At 41.8% G+C, this 20,525-nt stretch overlaps 1 protein-coding gene across 2 annotated transcripts in view; it reads left to right on the top strand.

Annotated features, from left to right (window-relative positions):
* MED12L (mediator complex subunit 12L) overlaps window positions 1-20,525 on the top strand; it is a gene marked incomplete at its 5' end in the record, with an annotated part of 324,843 nt that overhangs the window by 82,511 nt on the left and 221,807 nt on the right. The window contains 5 exons of one of the 2 annotated variants that reach the window (XM_082655448.1): window positions 8,834-8,965; window positions 11,742-11,868; window positions 15,129-15,343; window positions 16,643-16,747; window positions 17,607-17,783. In XM_082655448.1, coding sequence (XP_082511574.1) covers window positions 8,834-8,965; window positions 11,742-11,868; window positions 15,129-15,343; window positions 16,643-16,747; window positions 17,607-17,783 — 756 coding nt within the window. The remainder of the gene's footprint in view (window positions 1-8,833; window positions 8,966-11,741; window positions 11,869-15,128; window positions 15,344-16,642; window positions 16,748-17,606; window positions 17,784-20,525) is intronic. The other variant, XM_082655449.1, reaches the window with a different exon arrangement.

Below are 20,525 nucleotides of genomic sequence, written 5' to 3'. Positions count from 1 at the left end.
ACCGGTGGTTCAGGTTCAGACGCACAAGAGGTCCGCGCAGCTGCAGGTGGGTGGGCGGCTGACAGGAGAGCTCTCAGCTGGCGAGTCAGCAGGTCAGTGCGTGTATCTGGTGGCATCACGGACAGTTCACTTAGCTTGATGAGTCTCGGTCTCTCCATTCGTAAACTGGGCATTCTGTCTGCTGGTGACGGGAAAATGGCACGAAACCATATGGATGAAACATTTCAATATTTATAGCTTGTAAACGGGTACTCTGTAAACACTAGCTGCTGTCCTTCCTGAGTGATGGATTTAGGGAGACCATGAAAGACAGATGGAAGGAATATGATCCCTTGGGACTTCCGAGAGAGAGAGAGAGAGAGAGAGAGAGAGAGAGAGAGAGAGAGAGAGAGAGAGAGAGAGACACAGACACAGACAGACACACACACACACAACTCTACCCGTTGCACAGTCTGCTTAATCCATAAAGCACAGCCTGGATCTATCAGGCTTTTTACGTCCTTGGATTTTCACGAAGGCTCTGCCCTCAGTGGGGAAGCAGTTGGGTGGGGTTGGCTCGCCCTGGTGAGGTGGCTGAGTACCATGTTGTCAGAGAGATCGCGCTCGTTTCAATGCTTCGGGTGTTTTTGTGTTTTTTTTTTTTTTTTTTGCGATATGCGGGCCTCTCACTGTTGTGGCGTCTCCCGTTGCGGAGCACAGGCTCCGGACGTGCAGGCCCAGCGGCCATGGCTCACGGGCCCAGCCGCTCCGCGCTATGTGGGATCCTCCCGGACCGGACACGAACCCGTGTCCCCTGCATTTGCAGGCGGACTCTCAGCCACTGCGCCACCAGGGAAGCCCCCCCCCCTTTTTTTTTTTAAATGTTGTTTAAGAAAAAGTCACTTTTTAAAACCGGGACTCAAGATAGGAGGGTCAGATGAGGCCAAAAGTCAAGCGAACTAGGAAAACACGCAGGTATGGCTCCCCGTTAAGGTGCCGTGTGCTGAAGTGTTACAACAGTTATCGTGAGTCTTGATCGTGGCCCAGCCGGAGCTTCTTGTGCCTCAGAAGCTACCCGCTTTCCTGCTGGACACCCAAAGGAAGAGCGTTGCTCATCTTTTGCAGTTACTGTTTTCTTCTTTCTTAAACTAAATCCATTAGCACGAGGGCAGTTGTATTAATATAGCTGTGGGAGAGAGTGGTGTGTCCAGACACCTAGACTGGGCTGTTATTGAGGGGGGCCAGTAATGAATCCGTTTAGATGGGGTGGGCCTCTCGGTGTGTTTGTGTGTAGTTTTTCCTTCTTCAGCCTTTTCGTGAGTACTTCTTTGCCGCTAGGCCCTGTTGTTAGAAATTTTCCATGGCTGATGAGACATATGCTTAAAAAAAAATTTTTTTTTTTTATTCTTCTATTTTACAGATGAGGAAATCAAGGCTTAGAGAGGTTGAGTAAATCGCCTAAGCTCATACCCGACTCTGGTGGGCGAGTAGGGATTGGAGTCCTAAATGGTTCTGGAACAACATCCTTGACTAGTACATTCTATTTTTTGTGCTGCTTCTTTCAAAAGTCATTTTATTTTAGGTACCTGTAGCTGAACAAACAAGTCTCAGATGTAACTTTGGAAAAAGGAGGGAAAAACCTTTGTAATTGGCGTGAACAGGTTCCACATTGATGTGGGCATACTGATTTGCAGTAATAACCTCTAACTGATTTTTAAAAGTGTGGCAATTTTAATGTAGTATTTACCTTAGAAAATCTTCAAGTTGAGAAATCTGGCCTTTGTAGGATATCACAGCCTTGAGGCCAGTTCAGACCAGGATTTGGATCCTGGCTTTGTTGTAGAGTAGCTGGATGGGGCCCCAGACTGGTTACTTACCTCCCTCAGTGTCATTCTCTCTCACTAATAGAATCCACTTCATATGGTGGCATATGGCATGTGGTGGCATATGGTAAACGCCTAGTAAATGCCAGTTGTTCTGTTCTTGGCTGGGCAACTTTGGATGTCAAGTGATTTGAACCTAGCACCACGTTTTAGAAATTTATGTTTCCCTTCTCATCTGTATATTTCTTTCATTCGTCGCAAGAGGAAAGCAGTAAAGTTTATTGTACCATACAGTGATGACTTTTGGAAATTAAGTCTAGCGTTTTGATTAGTTTCAGTTTGAGAGACATGGCACTTTTTATGGACTTGGAGGGATTTACGTTATGATGCTAATTCATCTCATAAATGACTGCTGTTATGCAGTTATGTATTTCTCAAAACTATTTTTTTATTCATATTATTATTTAGATATTGATTTAACTGAGGGATAGCAAATTAATTTTTTGGCCGAGGGCAAATTAATGACAGTTGATTTAAATACTCAGCAGTTGTTTTAATTTTCTTATCTTCCTCCTGTCTTCTCAGAACTTGGAGTTGTTTGTACTATTTTTAACTGCTGCATTAAAGAGAAAAAGAAAAAGGAAGTCTTTTTTGCTTTCATGGTGCATGTTTTGTTTCTCAGATGTCACAAAGACCTAAAGACTAGCAACATTGATTCTAAGGTTGTGAGACCAGGAAACTGCCCTTTCCCTCCTCAAAAATCAGCTGTCTCAAATATCTTTTGGAAATGGACGCATGGAAACATTCATATGTATAAAGATTTTAAAAACATGAATGCATATTTATATTTAAATAATAAATCTTCTGAGTGTGTGGTTAATAATCTTATTAGGCTCATTGCCTTATATGGTGATTCTGACTGTTAGAAATACTGTTCCTGACTGTGTACAACAGGCTTACTCTCTGTTAGCAGTTCAGACCAATTGTTTCCTTATGCAATTCTTGAAATTCATCCAGATCGCCATAATGTGCTTCAGGTTGCAAACCGTGTGACTTGCTAATATCACTGCTCTATGTATTATCCCATATTATTTATTGGTGCTGTAATATGAATAATGTTTTTGTCCAGATATGACCATTTTGTTTAATGTTGACTAAGAGTGATTAATTACATTTGTAAACATGTCCTTTTAGTCTCAGATTAAAAAGCTATTGAAGAGCTTTATTCAGTATCTGCTTTCAAGTCCTTTTTGTTTGCTGTTGCTTACAGTAATGAGTCATTGATTTTTTTCCCCATCCCTTTTATGGTACTGTTTTATAATGTGTATTAAGAAATTTCTTATTTTAAAATAGCAAACAACCTCACCAAGTACCTTCTGAATTTCTGAAGGAAACCTGCTTCTCAGATGTAGTTGCCAATTATTTTTCCTTCTTCGTTTGTTAAAGAATTGACCCGTGGTTAGTTTCTAGAGATCATTAGGTTACTGAGCGATTGAATAAGAAATGAATTAGACTTAACCTATTTAAATAGTTTCTGCCCGCCCTCTCCTAGGAAAGAAAAATGTAACAGATTCCCCCTTACGATGAGAATCTTGCTTTGCATTTGGAATATCTTTATTATAGATATAGGTCGCACCATTAATGATGATGATTTGCAGCGGAGTTAATAATGATTTTAGGATTTTGCCACTATGGGTGGGTCCCACGTTCATGAGGCCAGATGACAGTGCTGGTAGTTGAAGGATCTCGCTGGTTTTTGAATTTAGGGCCCATCCATCCTCTCTCACTTGTTTTCATTATAGAAGTTATTTCTTCTTGTGATTTCTTTTTTTTTTTAACATCTTTAGTGGAGTATAATTGCTTTACAATGGTGTGTTAGTTTCTGCGTGTAACAAAGTCAATCAGCTGTACATATACGTATATGTATGTGTGTGTATATATGTATATATACGTGCTGCCGAAGCGAGCGCTCTTTGTGTGATTTCTATGCACATAGTACATGAATACATTTTTGATATCAAGAAGTCCCTTTCAGCCTGCGACTTGGACCCGCTGTCCCACCCCTCTGCCCAGAAGGGGGGGCATTTTGGCATGCGTCCCCGCCGTGGAGGCAGATAGCTTAGATTTGACTCTTAGGTCTGTGACCTAGTATCTTTGCGATATTTAACCAGTTATTTAACCTTTGGCCTCAGTTTGCTCAACAATCATAGGATTGTTGTGAAAGCATTAGAGCAGGGCAGACCGTATAACAGACACTTGTTGTATACACAAGCAGTAGCCACAGTGCATTTTGGTCTATATCCTTTGCATACTTTCCTGGGCATTTATGTACTTGTATGTGAACACTTAACACCTAGGTTGGGGGACATAAATGGGATTGCTTCCTACAAAATATTCTGCAGGGTTTTTTTGTTTTTGTTTTTTTTCATGACTGCTTAGTATTTTCATCACTTTTTAGTTGTCTGTTTTCCTCTAGTCATGATGTTTTTCAATTCTTTGGGTTGCTGGGAGGAGAGGATCATTTTAGGCACACTGTAGTAATCTTGCCATATCCATTCAAGTACTTATGTTTCTTTCCACTGGCTCAGTCCTTCAGAATGATGCTAAATAAAGGTTTTCTGGCCAGCATCCATCCGTGACTCATTAAGTTAGGAATGGGAACGTTTCTAGTGTTTTATACTTAATCAACTGTTAGATTAAATCAATTATTTTTCCTTTTTTTTTGTTGTTGTTTGTTTTTTGTTTTTTTTGCGGTACACGGGCCTCTTACTGTTGTGGCCTCTCCTGTTGCGGAGCACAGGCTCCGGACGCGCAGGCTCAGCGGCCATGGCTCACGGGCCCAGCCGTTCCGCGGCATGTGGGATCTTCCCGGACCAGGGCACGAACCCGTGTCCCCTGCATCAGCAGGCGGACTCTCAACCACTGCACCACCAGGGAAGCCCTATTTTTCCTATTTTTAAATGAATAAGTTTATTTATTTATCTATCTATCTTGGGCTGCGTTGGGTCTTCGTTGCTGTGTGCGGGCTTTCTCTAGTTGTGGTGATCGGGGGTTGCTCTTCGTTGCGGTGCGCAGGCTTCTCATTGCGGTGGCTTCTCTTGTTGTGGAGCACGGGCTCTACTGAAGCTCTAGGGCTTCAGTAGTTGTGGCATACGGGCTCAGTAGTTGTGGCTCACAGGCTCTAGAGCGCAGGTTCAGTAGTTGTGGCGCACGGGCTTAGTTGCTCCGTGGGCATGTGGGATCTTCCCAGACCAGGGCTCAAACCCGTGTCCCCTGCACTGGCAGGTGGATTCTTAACCACTGCGCCACCAGGGAAGTCCCCTATTTTTCCATATTAAGTAAGTGCATGTGTGTGTCAGTGGAGGGGAACAAATCGTAAATCCCATCCCCACCCCCCCACCATCCACCTTGTTTTTACCTTTGGTTTCATGTAACACTATTATTGCTTTTACTCTTTGATTAATGATATCTATTGAATCTACTATGTGCCAGGCACTGTGGTAGATACTGAAAATAAAACCATGGAAAAGGCAGATCCCTGCCTTGTACAAGCATCTGATCTAGCAAGTGTCAGAGGAGGAATGAAATCTTTGGTAATTCACTCCTGTGGTTTCATTTTCTGCATGTCAATTAGATTAGAGGTCTGGGTCATCCCTAGAGAGGTGCAAGTCAGGGCCAGAACAGCGGGGAGCAGTGGTTGGTTGCAGTGGGCTGGGAGGCAGGCTTCCTGGGGTGCATGTGAGCCCCTTGGGAGACTTCCATGTAATCATGATGTTCCTTGTGCTTCCACTGATCTTGATTCACCCATGATGGGAACAACAGAAAAAATTAGGTATCCCGGTCCTGCTACTTTTGACCTCTGTGCCCTGGGCCATCTTACTGAACTTCTGAACCTTAGTTTTCTCACCTGTAAAATGGGAATCACAGCACCTCCTTAAAGTTTGTTGTTGAGATTAGAGATGATGTATGTAAAACACCCAGTTATCTGCTCAGTAAATATTTTTGGTTATTACTACTGCTATCACTGTGGTTGAAGATTTACAGTTGTTAATATTATAATTGCCATGATTACATTTTAATTTCTGTCAGGGCTAGACCCCACATTCCTTTTTTTTAAATTTATTTATTTATGGCTGCGTTGGGTCTTCGTTGCTGCGCGTGGGCTTTCTCTAGTTGTGGCGAGCGGGGGCTACTCTTCATTGCGGTGAGTGGGCTTCTCATTGCAGTGGCTTCTCTTGTTGTGGAGCGCGGGCTTCAGTAGTTGTGGCTCATGGGCTGTAGAGCGCAGGCTCAGTAGTTGTGGCGCACAGGCTTAGTTGCTCCGCGGCATGTGGGATCTTCCCGGACGAGGGCTCGAACCCGTGTCCCCTGCATTGGCGGGCAGATTCTTAACCACTGCGCCACCAGGGAAGCCCGACCCCACATTCTTGACCCCCTAGTTTGGTGCTTTTTCTCTGACCTTAACTTTATGTGTCATGGCTCTCTGTCTCTCTCCTGTTCTTGTTTATCCATTTGCCTGTGTGTAGTTAGAGGCTAGGGGGGTGCGTGCTGTGTATTTTCAACAACTTCTTACTATTTGTCAAAGTACCAGTATGAAAAGCTGTCCGTTACTGCCCATGAAGACTCCAACTCTGGCTTGTGGTGTTTGGGAAGATGAAGCACTTTTCTTTAATAGTTGAGTGGTGTGTTTCCCTTTCCTAATGGATATTTAAAGCCAGTGGCCATGAAGCTGTGTCGTGAAAGATGCATATTACATGGAAATAAATATTACTGCACAAGGGAGCAGAACACTTTGATGCTCTGAGCACCCAGAGTAGAGGCGGAAGAGCAAAGAGAAGCTCGGGGCCATCGTGTACCCTGGGGGAGGGTCAAGATCACCTTCCAGGTTCTTTGAACACAGCGTAGCTCTACTTATTTAGTTCATTTCCCAAGATGTATCTTGTGGCAAGAGTTCCGTTAATTAGTTGAGTGATCTTGGGCAAGTTATTTAACATCTCTATGCCTTGGTTTCCTTATTTGTAAAATGAGGATAATCATAATAGCTAGCTCATAGGTAGTGAAGATTAAAAGGAATAATTCTGGAAACACATCGTAGTGTCTGACTGTAAACTGAGTAAACAATAATAAATGTTAATTCTCTTTGTTACTAGCACCTGAAAATTTGCCATTGTTATCTCTGTTAGTGATTTTGAGAGTGATTAAGCCCATACCAAGTTATTTTTTATTTTAAATTTTCATTAGAGGCGACTGAAAGGTTTACATTTAAGGTCAAGTATTGATACTTCCCATTTTTTGTTTTGTCTGCTTTGGCCAGTTAAAAGTGCTAAGACTTTAGTAATGACTAGAATAAGCAATATATATTGCAGAAAACCTGTTCTGAAAATCGATATTTGATCAGAATAGAAACAATTTCGTTTGGTCAGGGCTAGTTTCTTTATCATCCAAAATATTTTACAAGACTGAGCAGAGAGCAGTGCATGTAATGAGTACCTGATAGAGTGATTTTTTTTTTTTTTTTTTTTTTTTTTGCGGTACGCGGGCCTCTCACTGCTGTGGCCTCTCCCATTGCGGAGCACAGGCTACGGACGCGCAGGTTCCACGGCCATGGCTCACGGGCCCAGCCGCTCCGCGGCATGTGGGATCCTCCCGGACCGGGGCACGAACCTGCGTCCCCTGCATCAGCAGGCGAACTCTCAACCACTGCACCACCAGGGGAGCCCTGCTTTCTGTTTTAAATGTTATGTTCAACCTTTATACATTGTAATTGAATTATTTCTCTTGGTTTCAAATTAAGAGGCTCAGAGCTCCTTTTGAGATATCTGCCCCAGATAACATTTCTTTAAGTCAGCATGTGTTTAACCGAACTTAGGGCAGGATGGGTAAAAATCTTGGAATAGACTGATTTTCATGATCTGAATTGTCTGCTGGTATCTAAAAGCTGATCAGGGATTCTTGGATGTCTTCTCAGAGTCCTCACACCTTCCGAAGTGTTGTGCTAAAGTGCATGTGTGTATATGTGTATTTTTCCTGAGAGTGTGCTCCAGCTATCACAACCTTAATTGAGCTCATGGGGGATTCTAAAAAGTTAAGAGCGTCTCGCATAGCATATAAATGCCAGTACTGGCACTTGTCTGGTTCTTTTGGCCATAGTGTTTATACAACTGGGCAGATGTTAAAAATGAGCAGTTGATGTTCAGTGTTTGGCACAGCTCCTCTGCGGGGAAAGGGGCGATTGTATAGAGGGACGACCCCCCTGCTTCCTTACACCCCCTCTCCCCCCACAATTCATGTCACTTGGGTCCCTGTGACCTTTGTCTGACTCTTCTGGTCCTCAGTCTGTGGTGCCCATCTCTAGACCACGCCAGCTACAGCTGATAGTTCTGGTGGCAGTGCTGAGCCCTCCCCAGATCCAGGCTACTGTCCTCTGTTAACTGGGTCTGCTTGTAACTCTTGTTCCTTTCTATGCGTGGCTGTCGCTCTTCATGCTTGTTGTCTCTAAGGCCGTGAGTTTTGATCAGCATCCCGGCCTCCCCTCCAGTGTGTTCCTTCCAGTTCCTCCTTGGACTGGGAGACCCGCTAGCCTGGCTCGTTGGGATTATGTGTTGACTGAGGCGGTGAGTGAGGACCCAAGGGGCTCAGCAGTGGAGTGAAGTACCTGGGCTTTGTAACAGCTGTCCTTGATATTCAGTGGTCAGTCTCCTTTTCTGTCTCCTTTGAAACTGAGCTCTGGAGGCTCCATGGGGCTGGCTTCTGATCCTGTGTAAGTGAAAGCATATACAAGGAAACTCTTAATTTTCTTGGAATTGTCACAGGTTCAGCTCTTCTAAGTAAGTGATTTCCTTCCTGATGACTGACGTTTTACTCTTTATACCTCAGTTAAAATAGATTTGGGGACATTTCTAAAACAAATGTAAAACAACGTAAGAAGAAAGCTTCAAACTTCAGATATTCTGTGGCTTGCAGCCTAAGTCTCGTGCATCAGGTGACTGTTTCATGTGACATGGCCGGTACCCATTTCTGTTGGTCGTTAGGCTGCCCCCAGCGATGAAGCTGTGGTGACGCTGCTGTGCGAATGGGCCGTGAGCTGTAAGAGATCAGGCAAGCACAGGGCCATGGCTGTGGCAAAGCTCTTGGAGAAGAGGCAAGCGGAGATCGAGGCAGAGGTAGGTTGGGTTTTCCTTCTCCTTGTCGATGCCATTGTTTAAAAATACTGCTTTGGGCAGGATTCTGTTTCTTACTCTCATTATGCTTTTTTTTTTTTTCCCCCTTTTGAAGGGAAAAGGAAGAATATACAAATTCACATAAGGACTCCATAGTAGGATCCCTTTAAGTCGATGAAGCCAATAATTTATATTCTGGACTACTTTAAAATAACACTTCAATACCTGATTTACAATGGAAATCTCCCTTTGTGAGGTTAAGGCACACACACATACATAGATGTCTGTGCACTGGGTATTATATACATCTGTGTATATGTACACACGGGTAGTGGATCTAGAAAGACTTTCTTGAGGCAGTCCTGACTGTGAGGTTACAGATGCCAATTTGTATTCGTTTTTGAGATTGTGTTCTGGCCCCAGGAGAGAGCAATTAAAGCCTCCGGAGTAGATTAGAAGGGAACAAGCAAAGCTAACCTCGTCAGCATTAGCTTTGTTGAAGGAAAGCTTCCAAGTGAGCCTTCCTTTCTGCCTGTGGGGCCTGGCGGGGGCAGCTCTGGAGAAGGCATGTGTGTGATCTGACCAGCCTTGTCACCTCTCCCCTGGACAGCTGTGACCGCAGGGCCTCCTGCCTAGTGTCTCCCTCCCTTCCGTGTTCCCCACCATCCTCCCCCCAGCAGCCAGAGACGCCTTTTCAAAATGGACACAGATCACATTGTCCCCTTCCTGAAACTCCCAGCGGTTCCTTCCCGTGACCCACAGAGCCTCACAGGAGCCCCGCAGCTGCCCTTCCCACCTCCTCCGGGACCTCCCTCCGCTGGGTGGCACACAGCCCCAGCTCCTCTGGTCTTCACTGTCCTCACACGCACCATGCCCGTGTTTCTCTTGGGGCCTTTGCTCTTTTTTTTTTTTTGGCGGTACGCGGGCCTCCCACTGCTGTGGCCTCTCCCGTTGCGGAGCACAGGCTCCGGACGCGCAGGCTCAGCGGCCATGGCTCATGGGCCCAGCCGCTCCGCGGCATGTGGGATCTTCCCGGACCGGGTCACCAACCCGCATCCCCTGCATCGGCAGGCGGACTCTCAACCGCTGCGCCACCCGGGAAGCCCGGGGCCTTTGCTGTTGCTGTTCCTCCCGGGTGGCACGCTCGGTGCCCCGCTCTTTACACGGCCGTTCCTGTTTCCGGAGGTGCCGCTTCCTGTCTAGCATTCCTGGCTCAACATGTGTCACCTCCTCAGGAAGCTCCTCCATCCCCACCTTAGGTACAGGTAACGGCACCCACCCCTCGGCCCCTCTTTCTCAGGCAGCTCTGTTTTACTTTCCTCATTGGCTTCTCAGTTCATGCCTGGTGCCCTCTTATTGCCTTCTTATTTAACGCCTATGAGAGTAAGTTTGGCAACAGGGGCCTTGCTCACCCTGTTCAGGGTTGTGTTACTGATAATACACCTGCTTCCTATGACAGTATTAAAAAATGAGATAGGAAGAATATTTTTCTAGACATCTTCTGTTGGGAAAGCACTGTTCCCCAAATACAAAAGGCCATGTCGTTGAAATTGGGGCTTAAGGATATTGATGCTAAGGTGTAAACCACATGGCCCCTTTTACAATGGCCAAATTAGGAAAAGCGTTGCATTGCTTTTTTCCTACGTCTTTATGAATAGAATATATTCTACAGCGAATTGCAATGATGAAACTTCAGTAACTAAAGTTGAATTCCTCAAATTTCATTGCTCCTTCTGCATTGTTTTTATTGTGTCTTCCCCTCCCCGCTTGTGTATCCCAGAACACCACCCACACCCCTACCACTCACACACACACACGCATAGTCACACACACTAACGCACTCACGCACACGCACACACACTCACACTCACACTCAGAAGAGGTTCACATATAGATGACAGTAATTTTAATAGGTATAAATGTATTCATAGCTAAAAAATGTATTCTCTCTGAAATGTTTAAGATAATTGATTTCTATTAATCAATTTTCAAAATTTGACCTTTATAAAGAGAGGATGGATTGAATAAATGATATCTAAATATAATATTTTAATATTAAAATAGATAATGAAAATGGGAAGAATCAAAGGAATATCAAAAAGAATAGAGAATGCGGTTCTGATTGCTTCTAAACTGTTTCTTTACCGGTCTTCCAACAAGTCCTGACCTTAAGAATGTAGAAGTTAAACAGCTTCTCTAGATGTGTTTCATGAACTGTGGAGATTCCAGGAGGTTCTGAGAGAGCTTCTTGGTGAAGTGTGATGAGTGAAACAATCTTATTAGAAGAATAATGTTAGTTTTCTCATTTGATACCACACCTCCCCACCATACTCATAAATTCACTGCCTGACAAAAACAAACACAAAAGAATCAAACGCAATGATACATGCCCAAATATTTCTCGGAGGGAATACCATTAAACATGAACTATTTAAAAATGAAGACAACCTCAAATTATTTTTAGCAGTTTTGCATAGGGGTAATGAGTAGTTTATTGTACTGTATTACACATCAGCGGATATGCATACTGTGCTATGCAGAGTATGTCATTCACATGAATAATTTTTTTCACAGGGGTTCTTTGAAATCATTTAAATTGTTCGGGGGCAGTTTCCCTCAACTTTTAGAAATTATATTCACTTATGATGCATGGCCCTCAAATAAATACAGAAATCTCAATGAATTTTGCCTGTTTTATCCAAGAGCATAAACGTTAATAAAAAACACATTTCAAACTTGTCCTCTATAATTAACTTTGCCTGTTTATTTTTAATCTTAGAGATGTGGTGAATCAGAGGTCTTAGATGAGAAGGAGTCCATTTCTTCAGCCTCTCTTGCTGGATCTAGTTTGCCTGTTTTCCAGAATGTTCTGCTAAGGTTTTTAGATACACAGGCCCCCTCGTTGTGTAAGTAAAGCTCTTTGCTTTTAGATCTTAACTAAGGGGATTGACCTTTTTTGGAATTGATCAGAAAGGGGAGAAAACCCTCCCCCCTCCCTTATCTGTAATCTTATCAAAAGTTCTTTGTACTGAATATAACGCATCTTTTACCAGCAAAATTTTGTAGCCTATTTTCAATGGAGACTTTTATGCGATTTTAGAATCAGGCAATCTTGAAAGACTTAAAAATTTCCAGAGTTTTAATAGTTAAAACAGTAAGTCGGCTCATTCCCTTGTGTTTGGTGGACTAATTTTCCCTTTCTAGATCTTTCTTACCAAAAGAGAGGAGCTAAGGTCTTGTGATGTTTATTATATATATATTGTGATTATGAACTTCCTGTTTTTGCACTGTTTTCTAAATTCCTGATTTTCTAACTTCTGACATTAAAAGGGGGAAAACATAAAACAAAAGTACCTTATAAGCAGGTCTCTGATACAAAGAACTAGTTTGTAAAGCTGGTTGGCTGCTTGCCTACACTCTCTCGGATGTTCATGTCCTATCATGTTCTTTTTGTGTCTTTATTCCATTGTTGGTGGGGAGAGGGGGATCTGGGGAATAAACAACCACCCAGTGGGTTCATACTGTAGGTGGAAACTTTAAAGAAATCATTTGTGTGAGCTAAGTGGGCTTGACCTTTATTCTGAGGTTTTCATCTGACAAAGGACAGCAGGGAGGGTCTCAGGACAGATGGTGATGGAAAAACAGAAAAATGGCAAAAAGTGACAAATGATAGGAGAGAAAAGAGTGGAAGGTAGAGAAGGGAGCCATCTGTGGAGAAGAGGTAAAGCAGCAAGAAACAGCACTGCTTCCTGTTCCTCTGAGGAGAGCCTCCTTTAGGGTTGAGTGACACCTGGGGGTGAGGTTCTTTTAGTTACTTGGTGGCTGCTCTAGGCTAGAGGGAGGACAAGAGCCCCAGCCAAGCTGGTGGTCGGAATGTAGGGAGCAGTGATGAAGCCTGGAGAAGGGAGCAGAGAAACAAAAGGACAGGAGAGATTCGGAGAGGAGAAAACACGTTGTCAGGGATGGACGTCAGCAGCTCTGACTTACCTCGTGTCCTGGGGGAGACGGACATTTGCCCTTCGCTCCGCTCATCGTGTCCCCATTCCTGTTGCCAAAGAAATTGGGGAAGAACTTCCTCCTCCTACGCCTTGCTTGCTCTGGATCCCCCTCACTGCTCTGTCAGAGAAAGCTCTTCTGCTTCTCTGAATCGAGCTTGCCCGTCATTGGCTTTGGAGATGGGCGAGAGCATACATTTAGGCTTAAGGTTTAGGGCACTGAGTGTAGTATTCCCTGGATCCAGCTGTTGTCTTTATTGGTGTTTGTGAATGTGATGGTACCAGGGACTGAGCTTTGTACGTTTAGTCTCAGTACTTCAGTCATTTTTTTAACCTTCTCTCAAAGGTGCAGATACAGAGTTTTAGAGCTGCGATACTAAAAGTCATAATGTGAGTGAAATAGACTGGCTATGAATCTAAAAAGATGGCACAGCTCCATCTTGGGGCCCTTTTTATTCCGTTATCCCTTTTTCTTTTCAGTGGATCCCACTCACGAGTTTTTTCCAGTACCACCTGAATTATGGTTCTATTGTGAAGTCTCCTTTGAAAAAGTGCAAACCACTCTCCCCCAAAACACAGATACACTCTAGGTAGAACAAACAGTCATGAGTCATGAATCATGAGCAGTTATAATAGTAAAACCAGAGGAAAGCAGTCTAGCCCTGTTTTTTTTTTTTCTTACTTGAAATTTTGTGTGTTTGCATGATTACTTAAATCATCGTTCATTTGCCAGGGACCACTACCTCTAATCTAGAAATGGTGCTCAGAACACTGGATACTATTGATATTTTTCAGTTACAGTGGGACAATCAAAACTGGCGTGCCACAGCAAAGGAAACCATAAACAAGACGAAAAGACAGCCCTCAGAATGGGAGAAAATATTTACAAACGAAACAACTGACAAAGGATTAATCCCCAAAATATACAAGCAGCTCATGCAGCTCAATATCAAAGAAACAAACAACCCAATCCAAAAATGGGCAGAAGACCTCAATAGACATTTCTCCAAAGAAGATATACAGATTGCCCACAGACACGTGAAAGGATGCTCAACATCACTAATCATTAGAGAAATGCAAATCAAAACTACAATGAGGTATCACCTCACTCCGGTCAGAATGGCCATCATCAAAAAATCTACAAACAATAAATGCTGGAGAGGGTGTGGAGAAAAGGGAACCAACCCTCTTGCACTGTTGGTGGGAATGTAAATTGATACAGCCACTATGGAGAACAATATGGAGGTTCCTTAAAAAACTAAAAGTAGAACTACCATATGACCCAGCAATCCCACTACTGGGCATATACTCTGAGAAAACCATAATTCAAAAAGAGTCATGTACCACAATGTTCACTGCAGCTCTATTTACAATAGCCAGGACATGGAAGCAACCTAAGTGTCCATCGACAGATGAATGGATAAAGAAATGTGGCACACATATACAATGGAATATTACTCAGCCATAAAAAGAAACGAAATTGAGTTACTTGTAGTGAGGTGGATGGACCTAGAGTCTGTCATACAGAGTGAAGTAAGTCAGAAAGAGAAAAACAAATACCGTATGCTAACACATACATATGGAATCTTAAAAAAGAAAAAAAAGGTTCTGAAGAACCTAGGGGCAGGACAGGAATAAAGATGCAGACGTAGAGAATGGACTTGAGGACACAGGGAGGGGGAAGGGTAAGCTGGGACGAAGTGAGAGAGTAGCATGGACATATATACACTACCAAACGTAAAATAGATGTTAGTGGGAAGCAGCCGCATAGCACAGGAAAATCAGCTCGGTGCTTTGTGACCACCTAGAGGGGTGGGATAGGGAGGGTGGGAGGGAGGTTCAAGAGGGAGGGGATATAGGGATATACATATATACGTATAGCTGATTCTCTTTGTTATACAGCAGCAACTAACACAACAATGTAAAGCGATTATACTCCAATAAAGATGTTAAAAAAAATAAAACAATAAAAATTTAAAACAAAACAAACAAAAAACCTGGTGTGCCAGTTCTGTGCAAAATGCTAGAGCCTCATAATTTTCCAATAAATCCCTTATTTTGTTAAAAGAAAAATAAAAGATAGTGAAAATATTGTTAAAATTAGTCATTGTTTTTTTTTTCCCCTACCCATTTGAGGAAACTGATTCTTGATTGAATTTGTTTCTTGACAGCGGATCCAAACAGTGAATGTGAGAAGGTGGAATTTGTCAACCTGGTGCTGCTCTTCTGTGAGTTCATCCGGCACGACATCTTCTCCCATGACGCCTACATGTGCACCCTCATCTCTCGAGGAGACCTGTCCATCACCGCCTCCACTCGGCCCCGGTCGCCAGCAGGAGAGCATGCAGATGAGCACTATGCAAAGGACCATGACGTGAAGATGGAGGTATGGCCCTGGGAGGGGTGTTCCACCCCCAGAAACCAGACTCTGCTGGGGAACCGCTGTCAGAGGGATTATGTGGTGGTGGAAGGGCGATCGTTTCCAGTTGTACTCTTCTTGCTTCAAAGCTCATTTATCTCTGCTCCTCACTCACACACAAAAAATTTGGACTGTAGTTTATATCTCCTAGAATTTTCTTTTGGATATGCTAAAACTAGTAATGAAAAGATTTGACAGGCTATCACATTTTTCATTGGATTGGAATTATATTCTTCCAATTTTACGTATTTCTAATCTCCAGTTTTCCTTTAATGTGGAGCCTCGAAATTGGACTTGTTTTGGCCCTAACATCCTGTCTGTTTTCATTCTAAGGAGCATCTTTTCTCCAATGTATCATTCGTTACTTATATCGCTCTTTTATACGTATGTTTTTGTCATAACACATCGTATTTTCATTTCAATTAATTAAAAATTTAATCTCTCTCAAATGTTGCAGAATTGCTCTTTTTAACAAATTACTTTATACTGTATGACTTTATAATTTTCTGCCAATTTCTTGTATTTTGGACATTGTTCCAGATACTTACGGAAATTTTCGAGGCAAAATACATGAAGTTGGTGATGGGAAATAGTAGAAAATGATGAGAGATTGTGACATTTTTTAAAAATAAAGCCTCACATTGGTTCTGAGAGAGTTTAAGCGTATACTATGATGATATTTTAAAAATAGTGGCTATCCTTGTAATTTAAAAACCTGCAATTAAAATTGCACACTTGAATTTGTAGTTTGTACTCTTAAGATTTTTAAAAATTGTTTCTTTAATGTAAATACTTTTGTTTCTAAATTTGTCCACAGTAGAAGTTAAAAAGAGTAAAAAATAAAGTTACTTTACCTGTTTATGCCTTTTCTATGTTTCTGTTTTCTCTTTTCTATTTTTGGACGTCAAGGTATCTTATTATCTTAAATATACTCTTAGATTTTTCTTACTAAGGCAAGTTGGTGAGTGTGTGACTGGGAATACCCCCAAGAAGGAAATTATGGCCAGTTTGTTTTTAATCAGGAAGTTTGTGTCCTTTTTCCCTTAAAATATCACGGAAGTTAAATCTTTTTCTTCATGAGGGCAAATAATGTGACTTTGTAAAGCAATGGGTGTCTTAACTTCCTTTTCTTTTTATTGAGAACAAAAGACACTAGGGGGAAAAGGGGCATAAGATGGTTTAAAATGTCACTGTCGTGTTTTAGCTCCAGCTTCTTAATGAACTACAAAATGTACAACGTGACTTTCTTTCTCTGACAATTATTAGGAACAGACTATTATGGCGCATATGGGCATTGACTCAGGAACTCCTAATATTTTTGATGAAGTAGACAAGAGTGACTTTAAAACTGACTTTGGTTCGGAATTTCCAGTAGGTTCAACCTTCAAATTCTTATTGACCATTAACCACTCCTCCCCACCTCTGCCCCAACTGTCTCTGTCCTTCTGCCCCTTGCCCTGTGCATTGGAATGAACTATGTACTTGTGATGTGAATGTCATCCTCTCGCATTCCACCCGAGCCCTCAGTTAATCATCTCATGCAGTTTATCTCATTTCAGCTCATCCTCAGTTTTGGCTGCCTTGCCTCCTTTTGTACATTCTAACAGTCCCATCCTCCTGGTTGACCGTGATTCCTTTGTTCATTTAGAGATCATTATCTCAGGAATACATGAATGTCGTTTCCTCAGGACAGCCCATGTTGATTTGCTGAATGTGCGTTCAGCTTCTCAATAACAGCTTTCCTGGCTCTGGACTTGTTATACCTTCTTCTACTTTATCTCGGTATAATTACAACGTGTTCTTCCTCAGGGATCTCAATGTGTAACTAACTCTTTATGAAAACACATGTTGCTTGGGGTACAGACTAAAACCTTTAGATCTGTTGTTCATGAGCTTTATTAGTGAATTATTTCTGTGTATATGTTTTTCTAGGAAATGTAGCCCTATGAGGAGAACACTTACCTATAAGTCTGATTTTCTCTCTGGTCCTCCAGGAAATGTAGCTGTGCACGTGTCTTACGTGTGTGGTTGTCATTGTCTCATCTTCAGGTTGGGGGGTGATGCTAATGATCTGAATGTGAAACTTGTGCAAATTAACACAGTCTATTATTTTGCTCATTGGTTAAATAAGGAAAGGATATGGTGTGAGTGTCTTGTGGGTTTGAAGTTCTGTGTTTTAGTTTTGCTCTCTTTCATTTACAATCTCCAACATTTGTTTTACATGACTTAGATTTTTTCTCCCGTGCCTGGAGAGTCCTGTGAGAATGCTAACCCTTCCCTGGGCAGAAGAATGTCAGTTAACGGTGAGAAGCTGTTGAAGAGAGAAAAACCAAGGGAGTTAATTTTTCCATCTAATTATGACCTCCTACGACATCTGCAGTATGCAACCCATTTCCCCATACCTCTGGTAAGTCACAGCTTGTCAGTTGGCAACCTGATTATTTCACTGCAGGGTCATTGACCATTGATTATTCAACTGCTTGCCTGCGTACTACGTACGATAGCAGGTGAGTTTTTGCCTTCACTACTTCTTTTGTTATTGATTCTCATCATGTAGCTTATGTGCTCATGTAGTCCAAGTTAGTGGTGTGATACTACTACTGGCTGGCTAGATTTAACAGAATTTTCTATGTCAATGTCCTTTTATCAAGAGCATCTGAGTCACTGCACATGATGTCTGAATGTGTTTTCCTCCTTCAATTTGAAACTCATTTACTGAGTAGCCTCTATGTGCACTGTGTTGTGGTAGGTACTTTTGGTATTATACAGACGAGTAAGAATTTTTGGGCACAGGAAAGATGAATAAGATAGGAGGGAGACAAATGTCTATAAAATGACAAGCACCAAAGTAAGTGCAGTAATTAAGTAAAAACCCAAGTGTCCACTGGAAGGAGAACCGTTTGACATTCCTGCGTCTCTTTCACTCTCAAAGAATAAATATTGGAAAGGGGGAGAGCATCTGGTTGAGCAATCGGTAATGGCTTCACAGAAGAGGCTGTGTATGAGGTGGACTTGGATTTTGACCTGTTGACTCTAAGAACTGGATAGCATATGGAAAACAGTTGCCAGGAAATTTAGTGTTTTGAGTCATAACAAGTGATATGCTTTATTCTGAAGGGAAACAAGATTAGTTTTTTTGATATTTGTAGTGAAAATGGGGCCAAAATTTGTAAATTTTTTTTTTTTAATTCTTAGGTTCACTATTATCTTTTTCCCTGGAATTTTATTTTAAGTGTAATTTCAGTGAGTCTTTTTTTTTTCATTGAAGACTATTATTATTATTATTTTAACAAAAAATGTAATTGTGAGGTACGTATTATGTTATTTCCTGGATATCTTTGAGGAGTTTTGATCTCTAGGCTAAATATTTTCTTAAATTTGTTTATTTTTTGGTTATTTTTGAACACTCTCCGAAATGACTTTCAAAATCACTACACGCATCTATTTTTTTCTTGTTACAATTGAGAACCCCTTGTTAATTTTTCTATGCCCGGGGCTATATCAAAAGTAGCTACAATTTTTTCTTGTTCATCACTGGCTGAATATATCAATATTTTTCAGCTGCTACCTGTAGGCATCACTCATTTCCCACATAATGGAATAACTTAACTGTTTATTTATGGCAGCCAAAAAGAGTAGCCTGATATTTTAGAGATGTATCCTGAAGAATTCATGGCTGAACTATCATGATGTCTGTGATTTGTTTTAAAATAGAGTCAAAAAGACTCCATGCTGAAGTCTGGAGTTAATAATAACGCACCGGTGTTAATTTCCTAGTTTTGACAAATGTATTGTGGTATGTAAGGCATTAGCTTTAGGGCAAACTAGACGAAGAGTATGTGGGAACTCGCTATACTATCTTTATACCTTTTCCGTAAATTTTAAATTATTCCAAAATAAAAACTTTATTAAAAAAAATGGACAGGGGAAATGGAGGAAAGGAAATATGGCAAAAAGTTGAAAATAGTTCAAATTGGTTGAGGGTTCTGTGCTCTTCTCTTCGGTGAGCAGCACTTTGGACGTCTCCCTCGCCCGTCTGTGGGTGTGAGAGCAGGGGGCTGCCCAAGCATGGTCTTCTTTCCTCTGTTGTTCATGTGACCTTTGGTGACACAGTGGTTCCCAGCACTTAGCATTCTCAAGACTGTCCCCTTCCTTAGAGGAAAGAGCAGGAATGATGTGACTATAGCCTCACGATGAGTTATGACATAATTCAGCTGTAATGTGCAATCATAAAAGAACTGCTAGAAAATTGATGTTGTAGGGTGTAATTTTTTAACAGCCTTCTCTCACCAATTGTCCAGAAGCTCCTTTCCTGGGAGGGAAATTTAGAATAAGCCATCAAAAATGGGGAAATAAAAGTATATATTAATAGAACAGTGACGTTAGGAATGCTGTAGTGAGTCTGGTTCTCTTCCTTAATAAAAGGGAAAACTCGACTAGCCAATCATGCATGTGAGGAGAATATAAGAATATGATTAAAAAAACAAAAAGTTTTTTTTTTTTCCTCTCCTTTGTCTCTCAAATGTGGCTCTAGTGAGTGAAGGCCAAGGAGAGAAGACTAAAAGGGGACTTGACCAAAAGATTCAGGAAAGTAAACTAGTTTCATATATGGTCGTATATGAATGTCTTGATCTGCTCTTCAGTAAAAACATGTTCTTAGATTGCCAACAAGCACAGGTTCTAGTGTCTAGGCATTCTCCCAGCCTGTACCACAGGTGAGTCACTTAGACCCTGTCCGTGTTAGATATGTGATGCCGACTGGGGTTCCTATCATTAGCACTAGCTAGCTGGAGTTTGTCCAGTATCTACCCTGTTATAGGTGTAAGAGGCACTTTTTAGTGCATTTTCTCCTTTACTGTTCTCTTCAAACTCAAGAGAATGTATTATAAAATTGTGGATAGGAGTCGTCTTTAGGGTTCAAGCTTCAGAAAATAGTTCTCAGTGCACAGCTAAAAAAATGAGTCTGGAATCAAACTTGTTAGCTTCCAGGAACACCATTTCTTTCTTTCTTTTTTTTTTTTCTTTCTCCATCCTTTGAGATCATTTATTTTTATTGAGGTAATGTGGATTGATAACATTGTATGTTTCACGTGTACAACGTTATATGTCTACTTCTATATCCACTACAGCCGCGGTCCCCAACCTTTCT

This window comes from Grampus griseus (genome assembly GCF_964374135.1).
Source record: "Grampus griseus genome assembly, chromosome: 5".
NCBI classification, from domain to species: domain Eukaryota; kingdom Metazoa; phylum Chordata; class Mammalia; order Artiodactyla; family Delphinidae; genus Grampus; species Grampus griseus.
The sequence above is the reverse complement of the archived record's forward strand: the minus strand, read 5'-3'. Positions and strand labels throughout refer to the sequence as shown.